The sequence below is a fragment of the Vanellus vanellus genome, assembly GCF_965231255.1.
Source record: "Vanellus vanellus genome assembly, chromosome: 11".
Taxonomy (NCBI): domain Eukaryota; kingdom Metazoa; phylum Chordata; class Aves; order Charadriiformes; family Charadriidae; genus Vanellus; species Vanellus vanellus.
In genome coordinates, this window is record NC_138916.1 from 23,767,459 (window position 1) to 23,783,201 (window position 15,743).

Sequence of the window (15,743 nt, forward strand, 5' to 3'; positions counted from 1 at the left end):
GGGGGTGTGAAGTGTTGCCCAGCCAACATGCCCAGGGTACTGCAGAATCCCTGCGCCTCCCTGAGTCAGTGCTGGGAAAACAGCAGCATCCATGGTAAACTGGGGCACGGGAGGGTGCAGATGACCAAGTGCCCCAGTGGCCTCCATCACTGCAAGTTTCGGGGGCAGTGATTACCCCCTGTAACATACAGCCGGGCTCTGGCAGAGCTGGTGAAGCTGCTGGACGCTGGAAACGCACCCCGCCAGCCCAGCTCCTTGGTCACCCTTTGCGGCTTTCCCGGGCGGCGCTTTGTTTGCTTTTATTTATTTTGCTCAAAAAAAAATATTTGTGAAAAGCTCTGGGAATGGAAACGGCTTTACAGCCACTGTGCCAGGTACATGGCTCCGGTTGGCGTCGCGGCGCATCGCTGCCGGGGCCTTGTCTGCCCTGTCCTGAGCATCGTGTGCTGTCCTGTCCCATCCGATGCTGTCACAGCACCGCGGCCGTATGCTGCCGGGGTCCCTGTCCCCTGCGAGGACTGAGCATCTTATTAACACACGCACAATTAGCCTTGATGCTGCAAGCCCTGACCTCCCGCAGCTAAAATAAGGTTTGATAGGGGAGAGCGCTTATACATTTTGATAAAAATATATAATGATTTCGTGGCTTTGGAGGAAACTGTGGTGGCTTCGTGCACCTTCTCTCACCCCTGGGGTCCTGCAGGGAGTCATGCTGTTGGGTTTGGCGCTGACCCCGCTGCCGCAGCGGTGGCACCGGTGCGGGCTTTGGGTGGGATTTGGGCTGCTCTGGGTCTCCTGCTCCAGTACTGGGCCGGGGTGGGGGGGCAAGGTGGGAAGACCCCGGGGGGGGAGGGGGGGGGAAGGGGCAGCGAGCCCTCCGCTGGGTGCCTGGGGCAGCACCCCGCAGGTCCGGCGGTGGGTCGGGGTTATGGGGGGTGGGTTTTTTGCAGAGCCCCCCCCACCCCCTTCCCGGGGCAGGGGGGAGCCGGGGCTCTGTGTGCCCGCGGGCTCCGCACCATCCGGCGGGGCCGGTGCGGGATGTGGCCGCCGTGCGGGGATGCGGCCGGCGCTAGAGGGCAAACGCGGCCGCCGATGCTGCCGAGGCTGCCGGGGCTACCGGGGCTCGTGGGGCTACCGGGGCTATCGGGGCTACCGGGGCTACCGGGGCTACCGGGGCTGCCGGTGTGGCGGGCTCGGCTCTGAACCGCTGTGGTGCGCTCCGGGCTTGGCACCCCTCAAAATGCTGGGGTGCATCCTGGGTTCAGCCTTCCCCCCCAAAATGCTGCAGTTCGCCCTGGCTCAGCCCCCCAGAATGCTGGGGTTGCATCCTGAGTTCAGCCCCCCAAAATGCTGTGGTGCACCCTAGGCTCAGCCCCCCCAAATGCTGGGGTGCATCCTGAGTTCAGCCCCCCAAAATGCTGGGGTGGGCTCTGGGCTCAGCCCTCCCAAATGCTGGGGTGCATCCTGGTTTCAGCCCCCCAAAATTCTGCAGTGAGCTCTGGGCTCAGCACCCCAAAATGCTGGGGTGCATCCTGGGTTCAGCCCCCTGAATGCTGCAGTGCACCCTAGGCTTGGATCCCCCCAAATGCTGTGGTGCATCCTGGGCTCAGCCCCCCTAAATACTACAGTGTGCCTTGGGTTCAGCCCCCTAAATGCTGTGTTGCACTCTGGGCTCAGCCCCACAAAATGCTGGGGTGCATCCTGGGCTCAGGCCCCCAAAATGCTACGGTGGGCTCTGGGTTCAGCCCCCCAAAATGCTGCAGAGCTCTCTGGCTCAGCCCCCCCCCCCCCCAAAAATGCTGTGCTTCACCCTGGCATCAACCCCCCAAAATGCTGCACTGTGCCCCAGGCTCAAACCTTGAAAGACATTGCAGTCCATCTTGGGCTCAGCCCCCCAAAACTTTGCAATTCCCCTGGCTCAGCCCCCCCAAAAGGCTGTGGTGACCCGGCTCCTACACCCTAAAAATGCAGCAGTGCACCCCGGGCTCAGCCCCTGAAAGGTGCTGCAGTGCCCCAGGCTGGGACCCCAGGAATGCTATGGGGTGCCCGGGACTCACCCCCAAAATGCCGCAATGTGCTTCAGGCTCAGCCCCCTAAAGATGCTGCAGCGCCCTGGGCCGGGACCCCCAAAATGCGGCGGTGTGCCCAGGCTCAGCACTCAAAATGAAGGGCCGTAGGAAGACGAGACACAAAAGCCACTCGGAGAAGTGCTTGACTCGTTTCTCAGCGCTTTTCCTTCTCCAGCTCGTCCTGGCGAACCGGGTAGGAATCGCAGCCGAGGGTGTGGGGGTGCAGCGTGGGTTCTGGGGGGAGCGGGGGGCTTCGGTGGGCTCCCATCAGCTGCGTTTTTGCCAGCCCCTTTCCCAAGTGCTGCGTGGGGTCTTCCAGCTGGGGGAGCAGATCCTGTTTTGGGTGACGTGATCATCGTGGGGATCCTTGGCAGGTCGCCCACGGGAGTCAGCGGGACCGACGGAGGGGAGCCGGTCACTCTGCCCACCCCGGTGGTGTCGACCCGGCCCCCATCGCTGCCCCTGAGCCCGGGGAGACTTGGGGGTGCTCGTGCTGCGAGGGGAAAAAGAGCAAGTGGGCCAGGCGGTTCGGGTTTCCCTTTAAAGTGCATGTTGGAGGCAACTGCCAAACACATTCACCAAACAACAGACGTGAGCTATGGAAAACCCTTCTTCAATTGCCTGGGCTGGCTTCCCATGGCCCAGGGCTCTTGCCAGGACGTTCTGCCTAAAATGGAGTCCCGTTTCCATGCCCTCTGCGCTGCAAGGAGGGCTCCCGACTCCGGCCGCTTTCTGATCTGCCACCGTATCCTCCGGGTTGCCAAAATTCCATGTGTGCTTTTCCCTGGCAGGAGCTGCGGCATAGCGCAGCCTTAAATCTGGGCTCCATTTAAACGGGAATCCGTATCAGGCGTTTGCCCGCCTGAGCAGCGTAGGGTCAGCCAGGGAGACTCAGACTGATGAGGATTAGAAAATGAGCTCCCCGTACGCTCCCGGGGGCTCGGCTCGGGTCTCCACCGAGAGACTTTGCACTGCACCCCCCTGTCATTGCTGCTGCTCTTCCCCGTGTCCACCCAGCACCTCTCTCTGCAGGGGACAATGTGAAGACCCTGGGAACCTCTTGAGATGCACCCTCAGCCCACGGGGCCCGTGGTACCCAAGTGCTGCTGGGTCGGGAGCGTTCCCTGCAGGAGTTAGCTGAGGGGCTGAGGTTGGACCTCGGCTCATGGTTTTGACCTGATATTGTCCCTCTGGTCTCCTGTGCTTCAGCCATTGGCGCTCGAAGCAGAGAGGAGCTTTGCAAGAGAAATGCGGAGGATTACCATAACACACAGCCCGCGGTGGGAGCCTCGGAGCTGAAGGATGGAGGGGAGAGCGTGTCAGGAGCGTGTTGGCTTTGGGGGACGGCGGCAGAGCAGAGCCACCCGTGCGAGGAGCGCTTCTCACCTTGGCCGGGCTGGGGGAAAAGCTGGTTTCTGCAGGATTTTTGCAATCGCCTTTGGTTTCCTCACTTATCGTTCATTTAAATCTCTCCTGCCTGGGTTTCGGGTTAGAGCTGCCTCTGGGACCCCGCAGGTTCGTGTATGTCCAGCAGAGAGCAGTGGCAGAGCCCAGGAGACACTGACTTCTCTTCTGCACCGTCTGATGCTCAGCCCTCTGCTTTTTTCACCAAGAAACTCGGTGTGGGCAGAAAATAAGGAGGCTGGGAAGTATTTTCGGAAAGAAGGGCTAGGTCCCGCTTGCAGCAGGCACAGAACAGGCCTTTTATCGAAAATTTAGCCAGGGAGAGGAGCTGACAGCAAACTGGGACGCCAAAAACTCAGCTCACGGCGCTGCTGCTGATCCACGCCGGTCCTTCAGTGCCCACCGGTGCAAATCCAGGCGCTCCCGGGGAGCCCGGCCGTGCCAGCGGCGGAGCAGGAGCACCTCCGCAAACGGGAGAAGAGGGGGAAGGACATTGCTGTGCCTCATGAAGAGGAGGGAGGCGTCACACCTCCTTTGGGCAGCAGCGTTTCACCCAAGCTCGGGAGCCAGCAGCCGTTGGCGGGCTCCCGAATGAGCCGCCGGATTTCCGAGCTCCTCGTGGCACGCGTTGGCTTAGGGAGGCTGAGCCAGAAAAGCTGCTCTTACCAAGACCACCCCCCTTCCAAAGGGCCAGAAAACCTCTCCAGCACCACCCAGCACTCGGGTGGGCGGCTCAAGGGGAAGCCAACATCTCCACGGCCAGAGCTGTGGACGTGGGGAGCGACGCTGCACGGGAGGAGCTGCAAATCCATCCTTGGGCTGCGCGCCTGGGAGGTCGCTGGATGTATCCTTGCTGGGACACGAGCCACCAAACCCACAACATGCCCAGCCCGTCGAAAGACAGCAAACACTTCCAAAGGGCTTCTTTTTAAAGACAATTTTAAAGTCTTCTGTGCCCCCAGCCCCTGGTTTAGCAGCGAGAGCCCGACCACCTCCTGAAAAGCCCCGGACATACTCGCTGACCTCAGGGTGTTTTCCACCCCAGTTAGCCCAGAGCCGGCTGTTCCTGGCGTGCTGGGATGCAGGGGAAGGGATGCCTTGAACTGCACACATGCCCGGCGTGGGGCTCGGTGACAAGCCACTGCAGGAGCCACCAGCTCGGGGACGGGCACTGCCGCAAAGCGACGGCTCTGCTGAGCCGGGGAAATGGAGGTGGGGACGGGCAGCCCCCTTGCGAGGCCAGGGGTGGGGTGAAAGGGGTTCAAAGGCGGAGATCAGCTCTGATTTTGGGGCTAAAGGTGTTTCCCGAGATGCTGGTGCAACGTCCCCACCGAGGGACTGGTTTTGTGTGCTGGCTGGCGGCGGGGGAAGCTGAGTGCAGAGGGCTTCGCGGGCTGCAAATGCCATCTCAGCACCGGGATAAGCACAGTTTCCTTTGGGCAAAGGGAAAAAAATAAAAGAGCAGTGGCTCCTCTACAGGTAACTCACACCTTGACCAGTTTGCAGTAAACTCGGGCTGTTTCAGACCCACCTCCAGACAGCAATCCCGAGGCAGAACGCATGGACGCGTGCTTAACTTCAAGCACATCCCTACTTCTGCCGCCATCAGGAGCTCAGGCACATGTGGCATCGCTCTCCCATGCCCCGGGGGGACTTGAGGTCTTTGCTTGCGGTACGTGACCGTCCTTCCCTTGCTGTGCTGCCCGGCTGCAGGCAGCCCACCCCTCGCTGCATCACGCACCCCACGCTCGAGCGCTGCGGCAGCCGCCACCTCCACGTATGGAAGGAGCACCCCCGGCAGGGCCAAGCTCCCAGCATCCCGAGGAGGAGGAGATATACGTATGTGCACACACTATGTTACGTTTAGCTCTTCACCTCCCCAAAACACGCCAACCCAAAATCTCAACAGCTCTTCGCCGGGGCTCTTGCTTTGCGCCAGCCTCTGACGCCACGGCTGTTTTTCTCTCTGTCATCTTCTGCAAAGCGTTTCCGATCCGTCACGTGCTATCAAATTAGCAGCTATGGCGAGGGCTGGCTGCAAACAGGCGCTATGTAAACAACAAGCCACAAGAAGGGGCTGGATTTGACTCGCTGGTGTCGAGAGGCTCCCTCTCGCTCGGCTTTTCTTGGGAATAGCTTTTTCCACTCGGGAGCAGAGGGCTCTGCTCCCAGCCAGCTGGCGGAGGCTGCCAGCACCCTCGCCGGGGAGGTGAGCGAGGAAGGCTGCGCCTCATCCTTGCTGGGGAAAACACCAGTTTCCCACTGGGGTGAGAAGATGATGGGTGCCAGGAGAGCGGCTCAGGACACTCCACTCCCAGCCGGAGGAGCACCAGACCCCAGTGCTGGCCCAGCTGAACCGAGCTGGACTTCTCCCCTAAACCTGACCGTCGGTCACAGCTTCACCCTTGCCAGGGGTCATTGCTACCGGTCCTGGTGGTTGCCCGGGGACTGGGGACACTCTGATGCCACTCTCCATCTCCCACGCCGTTAGAAGCGATTTTCCACCAGGAGGAGCTGCCATTTCTCTTCGATTCCCTTCGCACATTGGAGCTCATTGCGTTTTCATTTGTGCACCACATTCAATTCATACTTGAAATGAGCAGAAAGAGCTCCAAGTTCCCCTCCTAGTTCACTGAGCAAACCGGGACCTTATCCAGGACTAATCCGAACCAGATGAGTGCAGTGGAGGGGAAGAGCAAGGAGAGGCAGTAATAGAGAGATGTTTGTTCTTGCTAACAGTGTTTTTAAATGAAAACATCTTGCTTTCAAGTAGAAGGGCTTGGGTTCTCAGTGCGGTCCAAGCGCCAGGTTCTACCGAGTATTGTTATTCCAGATGAACTTTCATCAAAGCAGATGAAAGCCCGTCCCTGGACTTCTCTATAAATTATCTGGTACGAAATCCAAACATTAACCTCCGTATAATTCACAGCTGCAGTAACTCTGGGGATAATCCAGGACAATTTGCCATGCACAGACTGTATGTAGTATCTATGCCGTATTTATTTCAATGTAATTTTAGCCAGCGCAAACAATGCGCTCAGCTTTGGCCGCCTACTACGCCAGTCCAGCGACGGGAGTGTCTCTGAGAACTGTAACTCCTTTTTGATGAGGCAAAGAACCAGCTTGGTGGATATTCCCTTAAGAATCAAGCATTTGCTGAAGGGGGACCACGCATCCTTCATTTCGGCGGGATTGGCGTTGCTGAGAGCAAGCATGGACCTGGAAGACATGAAGACTTGTTCCACCTGCCTCTGGGGCGGCTCATGCTCATGGCAGCCTCGGGACCACCGCCTCTGATGGGACCAGCAAGTCCGATGGCAGCACTGGTCACGGCCAGTCCCTCCGGCGCTAACGAAGCCCGGCCAGCCCTAAGCACCGAGCGGTCCCGTCTCCCAGCCGGCCCAGCAGACACCTCGTGCAGGAGATTTGGGGCCTGATCTGCATCCCCAGAGCAAAGCCATCGTGGGCTTGCAGCAAGCGACTCGGCCAGCTCCGTTCATGAATCATCTCATAATCAGGGCTCTCTGGTGACACGGTAATTATGTGTTACAGCCCGGCTTCGTTATTATTCTCATATGTCCACAGACGCAGCCTGGTGCAATAGAGATGTGTCTTTCCAAGAGTTTCATCAAATGAAGGGCTAAACTCAGCCGTGGTGTAACCAGGTCAACCTCGGAGTTTGCCCCAGAGCCGAGCCCGGCCCAGGCAAGCCAAGTGGTGAGTAATGGGTTGATGAAATCTCTCCAAACTCACAATTCGGGATGGGTTCGGCAATATTTCTCTCAGGAGCTTTCCTTGAGCGGGGTGATGTATTGCACCAAAGACGGACATGCATCTGCTGCATTACATGTCCCGAATCTCCCGGACGCGGGCACTACGAGTCGCGCTCTCCCCGCAGCCCCTGCCTCACTGCGCAGCCAGACAGGCAGGCTCCAATTTTCCTGATGACTTGCTTTAATTGCTTGCATCCACCGCGGCAGCATCTCCTTCCTCCTGCTCAGCAGCGCCAGTAAATTAAACACGCGGATAAATAGAGGGGTGGGATGAGCCGCGTGGCAGGAAGGACGGAAACGCAGCCGTGCTCCCCGCGTGGGCTCCAGATGCTGCGAGGCGGGAGGTTGGGGGGTGCCGCCAGCCCTCAGACCCCCCCTTAGCCTGTTTTGTGGAGCGCTTTTATGAATTAGCCCACCTCATGCCCCCGAGCATCCGTCTGCCCGGGTTTGCTGTGCTGCAGCAATGGCTATGGATGCTTTCCCCAAGGGATGTGGCACTGCCACTTGTCATTCCCCCCCCACCCCAGTGTCCCTGGGGTCCCTCCGTCCTGTCCCCACGCCACCCCTTGCAGCCGGCGTGTGGTCGCGGCCGTGGGAGCCTCCTCCCCATCCCCACGGTGCACGCACCAGTTTAATCTCGGCAGAACCGGGAGAGGGAGCCCGAGCCCCCCCCACCGCCGCTGCTGGCCGCAGCCCCCGGTACCCCCAGAGCCCCCCGCGGCCGCGCAGCTCGGCGGGACCCCCGCGGCATCACCCACGGGCACGCCGCGGGTGGGACATTCCCGTGCCCATCCAGCGAGGGGTCGGCTCGGCGGCTCTTCGCAGCACCCCCGTCTGCACGGGGTTGGGGGTACACGGCCCCATCCATCCCTGCGGGACTCTTCCCCTTGGCCATCCCATAAGGATCCTCCTGGGCTACTGGAGACGCGCTCCTGCGAGCCGTGGGCACAGCACGGGGACCTCAGGGTGTTTTCCACCCCAGTTAGCCCAGAGCCGGCTGTTCCTGGTGTGCTGGGATGCAGGGGAAGGGATGCCTCCAACCGCACGCGTGCCCAGCGTGGGGCACGGTGACGAGCCACCGCGGGAGCCACCAGCTTGGGGACGGGTGCTGCCGCAAAGCGACGGCTCTGCTGAGCCGGGGAAATGGAGGTGGGGACGGGCAGCCCCCTTGCGAGGCCAGGGGTGGGGTGAAAGGGGTTCAAAGGCGGAGATCAGCTCTGATTTTGGGGCTAAAGGTGTTTCCCGAGATGCTGGTGCAACGTCCCCACCGAGGGACTGGTTTTGTGTGCTGGCTGGCGGCGGGGGAAGCTGAGTGCAGAGGGCTTCGCGGGCTGCAAATGCCATCTCAGCACCGGGATAAGCACAGTTTCCTTTGGGCAAAGGGAAAAAAAAAAAAAAAGAGTGATCCTCCCCACACAGCCCCCATCCCGATCTCCTCTGCAGGTAACTCCAGATGGAGGAGGCCAGGACAGACCCTGCCCAGGACAGATCCTGCACCGTGCCAGCAGGAGATTTTGAGCCTTCGCAGGTGCTGAGCGTGTCCCTTTCCCTGGGGACTGCGGCAGGAGAGCGGGTACTGCCAGTGCAGGTCTGCACAGCCCCAGCACAACCCCTCCTCAGCCCCCCCCCGAAGGAGGGCAAGTCCAGTCTGGGGCTTGAACGGGCTCCCAACAAAACCTTCAAAGCAAAACCCCAGTAACGAAGCCCCCGCAGTCTACCACTGGCTTAATTTTGATCCAAAATATAATAAAATCCTTTCTAGTCTGCCAAAACCCAGATGAGTTGGGGTTGGAGTTGCTGTGCTATACTGGTGAAACAGGGAGCCCCTGCTATTTTGCCGGCCATGGGGCAACGCTAAGGGCCCGTTTTCCCCCACCAGCTGTCAGCAGTGCTCCATGCACCCAGTAATGCCATTTTCTGCTGGGACTCGTGCAGAGACGCTGCGAGGGCTGCCCTCAGCCCGCGGCATTGCCGGAGGGGAACCGCAGCGCAGGCGCTCGGGGCACTGAGTTGCCCCGCGCTCGGCCGGACCGGGGCTGCTGCGGCTTCTCCGTCGCTGCAAAATCCCACCTTCTCACCCCACCAAGGGCTGAACCCCCCCCCCGGCATCCCTCCTGCTCCCCAGCAAGGGCTCGGCTGCGGCGGCTGCTGCAGCATTTGGGGTGCGGGGGATGCTGGGGTTTACCGCCACGGGGAGAGACCACGCAGCCACAGCCTCCCTCTCTCAGCAGGATCGGGCCCCCAGGAGCCCTCCCAGCAACGCAAAGCCTTCCCAGCAGCTTTTCCCTTCTCGCCCTACCTTCTCTGCCTGTCCCAGTTCGCTGCTCCAAGCGAGTTGTTTCAATCAGCTAATTGGTGCTAATTAATCCCAGCGGCTCCAGACGAGCGCAGGAGGCGCAGCGGGCCCCGGGCACTGCCGCTTCCATGGCACGAGCGGCGGTGACCGGGGCACGGTGGCTCCTCTAATGCTTTCCAAGAGCTTGTTTTCTCCCTGTTGCCTTATCCGGGCCTCGGTATCCCCTGCCTTGGTCACCTCCCAAGAGCTGTTTAGTCTTCAGCATCATCTCTGTCCACATCGAGCCTCCCGCTTCAGTCACCAGCTCCTGGGAAAATGGTGGTTTTGTTGGGAAGAGGTCATTGCTGGGTGGTTTGGGAATTAGAGGTGGCTTCTTCTGCTGGCTAATGTCATAAGCTCTACGTTAATGGCATTAACCTTCCTCACAGTTTCCAGTCCAGCCCACTGCACATGGTTTATCCTTAAAAACAGAGTTGATTTTTAGAAGAATACCAGAGGACAGACATTTTTTTACAACTCTCGGTATTCACTTGTTATCAGACCCACTAATATTTTATGGGAAGGCTCGGCACTAGAATAAAACTGAGTAATCTTTCATCAGACTCTTGGCCAAATAATCTCCTTATAAAAAGGAAATCCTTTGTTTATTGGCGGAGTGCTTTTCTTTAAGGGGAATTGGAAATGCATTTGGTATTGGCCTCAAGTAGTTTTAATTCAGCAACAATAAAATAAGTTGGTGCAACATCCAACCTAATGGCTGCGTAATTCTGCGTCCGGGCTGTGTCCTGCTGCTTTCGTTGCCCTGTAACCAGGAGACAATAAGCTAAAATGCAACGTTTTCTCAGTATCGCTTCTCTCATCTACAATGATGGAGAACTTTAAAAACGTGAGAAAACGCCTGTGTCTCGTAGCTGGTGCGAGGGTGTGCAAGGGTGTGAGGGTGTGCAAGGGTGCAAGGCCAGGTGACGCAGGCCGTGGCTGGCAGGGATGCTTCAGTGCCTCCCGGTACCCCGCACCCCGGAATTTATTTTGAGTCGGTGTCATCGGGAGGACGGTTTGCTCGGTGGCGAGGAGAAGAAGGAGGATACAATTACAGATTTTATTATTCCTGCGTCAGTGACCTCATAGCAGCAAACAGCTGCCCCAAACAGGGCCCCGGTGTGTGGAGGTGCCCGGACACCCCGCCGCACGGTGGGACACAGGACCCCTAAGTAACCCCGTGCATCTGAGTGCCGCTTCCCGTCCGGGCCACCCTTCATTCATACAGATAAGTGGGAATGACAGCTCTGGGACAAAGCAGTGGTCTCTGGTGTCGTCACTTGTCACTGTTTATAATAGGAAAAAAAATATTCACCTTGTATGAGAAGGGAAACAAGCACATGGACGGATGCTTATGGATGCTGTAGGGCCCTACTACGATGCCCAGCGGGAGGGACCAGGCAGCACGGTGGGGACCCTGCAGCACATCCCCGGCTCCCACTGCGGAAAGGCGATGATAACATAGGCGGTGTGGTTGCAGTCACCCTGCACAAGCCGGCGACACAGCCCGCCCAGAAACCCCCGGTTATTTGTATTGCTTCGGAGAGAGGAGGGCTATTGCGCTCCCAGTGCGTACGCACTGGTCTTACTGGTCACCACTGGACCTCGGTGACCGAGTGTGCGGAGGAAGGCCCCTCCCGGGTAGCCGCCACCCCCTTGCGCATCACCAGGGGGGAGAGAAGGGGGGGGGCAGCAGGTGCCTGCCCGCCTCCCCCCCCCCCCCGGGAAGGGCAATTCGGGTTGGCAAAGAGTTCAAAACTGCCCTTTTCTCCCCGGAGCCGAGCGGCACCCGCGTCCCGCTCATCATCATCTCCCCCCCCCCCCCGCCACCCCCGGCTCCTTGGCTGGCCTCCCTGCCCCCCCCACCCCACCCCCCCGCGGGAGGCGGCTGCTCCGTCACGGCGGCGCGGACTGACATCACCGCCGCCGCCACCGCCGCGCCGACAGCACCGACGGCTTCGGCTGCTCGCCCGGGCGGGCGGCGGAGGGCTGCGGGTCCCCCGCTCTGCTGCAGCCGCTGCCGCCGCCTCCTCTGCGGGGGAAAACCGCCGCGGCAGCGCGTGTCCCCCCCCGCCCGCCCCCCCTCCCCCCCTCCCCCCCCCCCCCGCGTCCTTTTTCGGCTTTATTTTTTATTTTTTTCCCCCTTCTTTTTCTCTGCCGTCTCCGCGCATCTTCCCCCCACACTCCCCGCCGCCCGCGGAGCTTCCTCACCCCTCCGCGACATCCCGCATGACTGTCACCAAGGTAAGGATGCTCCGCCGGCCCCGCGACGTGCCACCCCCGCCCCGATGCCCGCAAGGTGCCGCGCTGGGGGGGGGGGGGGGGTGTGTCTTCTCCTGGTTCCAACCCCCCCCCCCCGCCCAGATTGCTGCTTTTTTTAAATTTAATTTTATTTAATTTTATTGATTTTTTTTTTCCCCCGCGTCTCCCTCTCGCTCGGCCCCTCCAGTTCGCAGCTGTGCTGCATTTTTAACCCTTGGAGCAGCCGGCCGGGAGGGCCGGGGGGGGGGTGGGGGGGTGGGCCGAGCATCCCCCCGCGGGCGGACCCCGCTCTTAAGCCGCTTTCCGCGGCCGCTCGGCAGATGCTGCCCAGACCGCTACAGGTGGCTGCCGGCTCGTCTGGGGGTGGGGAGACCTCGGGAATGGGGCTGGGGGGGGGATTAAGGAACGGGATGGGGGGGGCTGCGAGGTGGAAGGGGCTCGGCGGGGGATGAGCAAGCCCCCCCCCCCCCCCCCGAGCTGAGCTGCAGGGTGTGGGAAGCGATGCGGAGTCGCTTCGGTCCCCCAAATCTTCCCTCTAACCCTCTGCCGGATCAATCTTAAGAGCTCAGCTCTCCCAAATTGCTGCCAATGCTGCGGGGGGGGGGTGGGGGTGGGGTGGAGGTTTTGCTCTCTGAGGGCTGTTTCCCATTTTTCCCCATCCCCACGATCCTTCGTGGCGGGGAGCCGAGTTCATCACCTCCCGCTCGCCCCATCCTGCAGCGGGTCGGGGTCATGCCAGGGTGAATCTGCCACCGGAGAGGTCCAGAGCACACAGCATCCTGCTGGATTACTGCGTGATATGGCAGTGTCCGGAGGAAAGGGGCCACCTCCGGACTGTGGGAGCAGTGAGACTTTGGGAGCAGAGCGGTTCAAGCTGGACCTGCTTGGCCCAAGCCCTCCCGCTCACTCTGCGCCCCCCCCGCAAGGATGTGGTTGTGCTGATGAGTCTAATGGTTCATACACTGGAGGGGAAACAGCAGCCCCCCTGCCTCGGGAAGCCCACCCAGCAAAAGGCTGCCTGGCCCCGTGGCGGGCAGGGTCTGGCCATAGCTGGAAGGCTCTCAGTGGGCTGTGATTGCCATCCCGGGAACGGGACTGATGGGGTCCCTGCCGGTGTTTGGTGCCACACTGCTGATCGGGGCTGTGGCACAGCTCACGGAGCCCCCGAGGCGGGACACGTCCAGGGACGGCAGCGGTAGCCGTGCTCTGTTTGCTGCCTTTCACCCCAAATGTTACTGGCCTCCCCAGCGGAAGGCGACATGCGGCAGGGACACACGTGTTGGCATGAGCGTGTTGGGGACGTTCAGTGAGCCCGAAGATGCTCCAGGGCTGATGCTGGCCTGTGCCCGGGCTCCCCAGTGGAGAGGCTGCTTGGGGAGGAATCACTCTCTCCTGCCGTTGTCCTCAGCAAATCACTTGCGTTTTGCCCGCGTGGCTTTTGCTGGGTGGTCACCAGCGTCTGCATTAGTTGTTGGGTGTTTCCCCACGCCTCGTGCTGCGTTGAGCCATCCCACAGCCCCTGCCAGCTCGACAAACCCACCAGCATCTGTGTTCAAGAAAAAGCGTGTTTCCAGCTCTTCTGTGCGCTGAGAGAAGGGCCGATGGACAGACCTGAAAGGTCAATTGGGTTAAAAGACCTACAGACGCACTGATACCAAGTGTCACGGCTTTACGCCAGGCTGACTCGCTTGTCGTGCTCATTAACAGATATTTTTTTTTCTGAGTGCAAATAGGTTTATTCAGAGCTATGCTGAGAAAAGGCTGCAGGGCTGTAAGGAAAGCACCTTCAGCAGGACAGGGAAGGACTCTGCTGTTAATTTTCGGGCAACGGAGGTGCAAACTGGGAAGCTCCATGTCACGTGCGCAAAGTATGCTTTCGCTAAAGCACCGTGAGGTCCTAATACACCCTATAGATTTTATTTCCTGCCATATGGACTATCCTGATGCAAGCTAAAGAAAACCCAAAAGCAGGCTCCCGACCTGCCACAGCGTCAGCGCCGGGGTCTTTCCCGTCAAGTCAGGGCAGGGACCCCAGCACCGAGCTGGCGAACGTGTCCTTCACTCACCGGTCCTTCCCCTGGGCGTGAGGTTGGCACGTGTGGCCCGGGCTGATGCGGTGGGGGAAAGTGGCACGAGCACCCGTGGGAGGGGAGATGCTTTTTCTGCATGTTTTTGGCTGTCAAAAGCGAGGTGGGGACTCGGGGAAGGGTCCGGTGACCCAAGGCTGGGGGGAAACGGGGGGTTTGGGGACCGGGAATGATGGGGTTGTTCCCACAGTGGGGCAGATGGAGGGGAGAGTCCTGGAGGACTTGTGGGGTCTTCGCATCCCGCCCAGCGGCAGGTGTCTAACTAAAACCAGTATAGCCCACACTTCCCAGTCCTGCCAGGGACAGGCATTCACAGCGTTTCTGCAGCGCTGGGGCCGCATCTCAGGCGGTGCTGGAAACAGGAGCCATGGGGAGCATTGTACAGGTTTTGCAAATTTTCCTGAGCAACTCATCCTTAGAGGAAAATCGGTTTGAAAATCAGGTCCGGGTGCCTAACGCCAGGCAGAGCTGCCCTAGCGCGAGGCCGAGGCATGGGGAGGCGCAAAAAGCTTTTCTTGGGGTGTGGGGGAGACCGGGGGAAGGCAAGAAGGAGGCAGAAGTATCTGCTATCAGTATGTGAAACAAGCTGGTTTCATCCGTGTCCCAAGCCACCCCCTTCCCTCCCACAGGAAGAAACGCGAGCAGCCGCAGCGCATCCCCAGACCTCGCTCTTTTGGGGGAGTTTGCTTCCCTGGGAGAGTTTGAGCGGGTTATAAATAGGAGGGAGAAGAACCAATTGAAACACAAAAAGAACCCACGCTTGGGGATCTGCCCAAACTCTGTGACACCTCCCTGGCACCGTTGCATGGCACGGGATGGCGTGGCGTGGCATGGCATGGCGTGGCATGGCATGGTGTGGTATGGTGTGGCGTGGCATGGCATGGCGTGGCATGGCACTGCATGGGATGGCGTGGGATGGCATGGGATGGCATGGCATTGCATGGCGTATCATGGCATGGCGTGGGATGGGATGGTGTGGTGTGGCGTGGCGTGGCGTGGCATGGCATGGGATGGCATGGCATTGCATGGCGTATCATGGCATGGCGTGGGATGGGATGGTGTGGAGTGACGTGGCGATGGGATGGTGTGGTGTGGCGTGGCGTGGCGTGGCATGGCATGACGTGACATGGGATGCCATGCCACACCAGCTCTGCCTGGCCAGGGCTTTCTCCAGGCTCTGCAACACGACCCACCAAGGTGGTGGTGGCCTTCAGCTGAGAAGGTGCTGTAGGAACCAGGGGCAGCTTCGTCCCTGCTCTAGCTCAGCTGGTCCTGCGAGGGGCTGGGGCTCGGGGGTGCTTACAATCAGAAGACCAACCCAAACGCGTTATGTATGAAGAAAAGGGTCCGTGTTATGAAGCTGAACAAGTCTGCTTGCAAATGCCACGGGCAAACCGTGCTGACGGGTCCAGGTCTCGCGGCAAACAGAATTGTTCGACGGCCGTGGCTTAGCGGGGCTGGTTGAGTAATTCCTCACCCCGGATGACTTTCTGCTTCATGCCGGCAAGCAGGAAGAGCGCGAAGCCGGGCTGATGGCGGGCGGGCGGCGCGGGGCTCGGGGGAGAGGGGATGTGAGTCAGAGGATGGGGAACAGGAGCGGGAGGAAGGCGCCCACGGCTGGCCTCTCCCGATTCATTTGCCATCGAAAGGGTAACGGGACCTTTGGGGATACCCAAGTGGGAATCCTGCGGTCAGGGAGGGGTTAGACACATTTAACCTCCGAGCAGGGCTTGTGCTGGGCGCATTTTGGCATGGCAGAAGTCCCTTGGTATGGCAACGATGCTTCCAGCTCCCACCCGTTGCCAGAGGCTGT

At 60.1% G+C, this 15,743-nt stretch overlaps 1 protein-coding gene across 1 annotated transcript in view; it reads left to right on the top strand.

Moving 5' to 3' along the window:
- Positions 1–11,810: 11,810 nt before the first annotated feature.
- The window catches only part of CORO2B (coronin 2B), a gene marked incomplete at its 5' end in the record, with an annotated part of 48,374 nt that continues 44,441 nt past the window's right edge, over positions 11,811–15,743 (top strand). The window contains one exon of the mRNA XM_082489106.1: positions 11,811–11,825. Within this exon, the coding sequence (XP_082345232.1) occupies positions 11,811–11,825 (15 nt within the window). The remainder of the gene's footprint in view (positions 11,826–15,743) is intronic.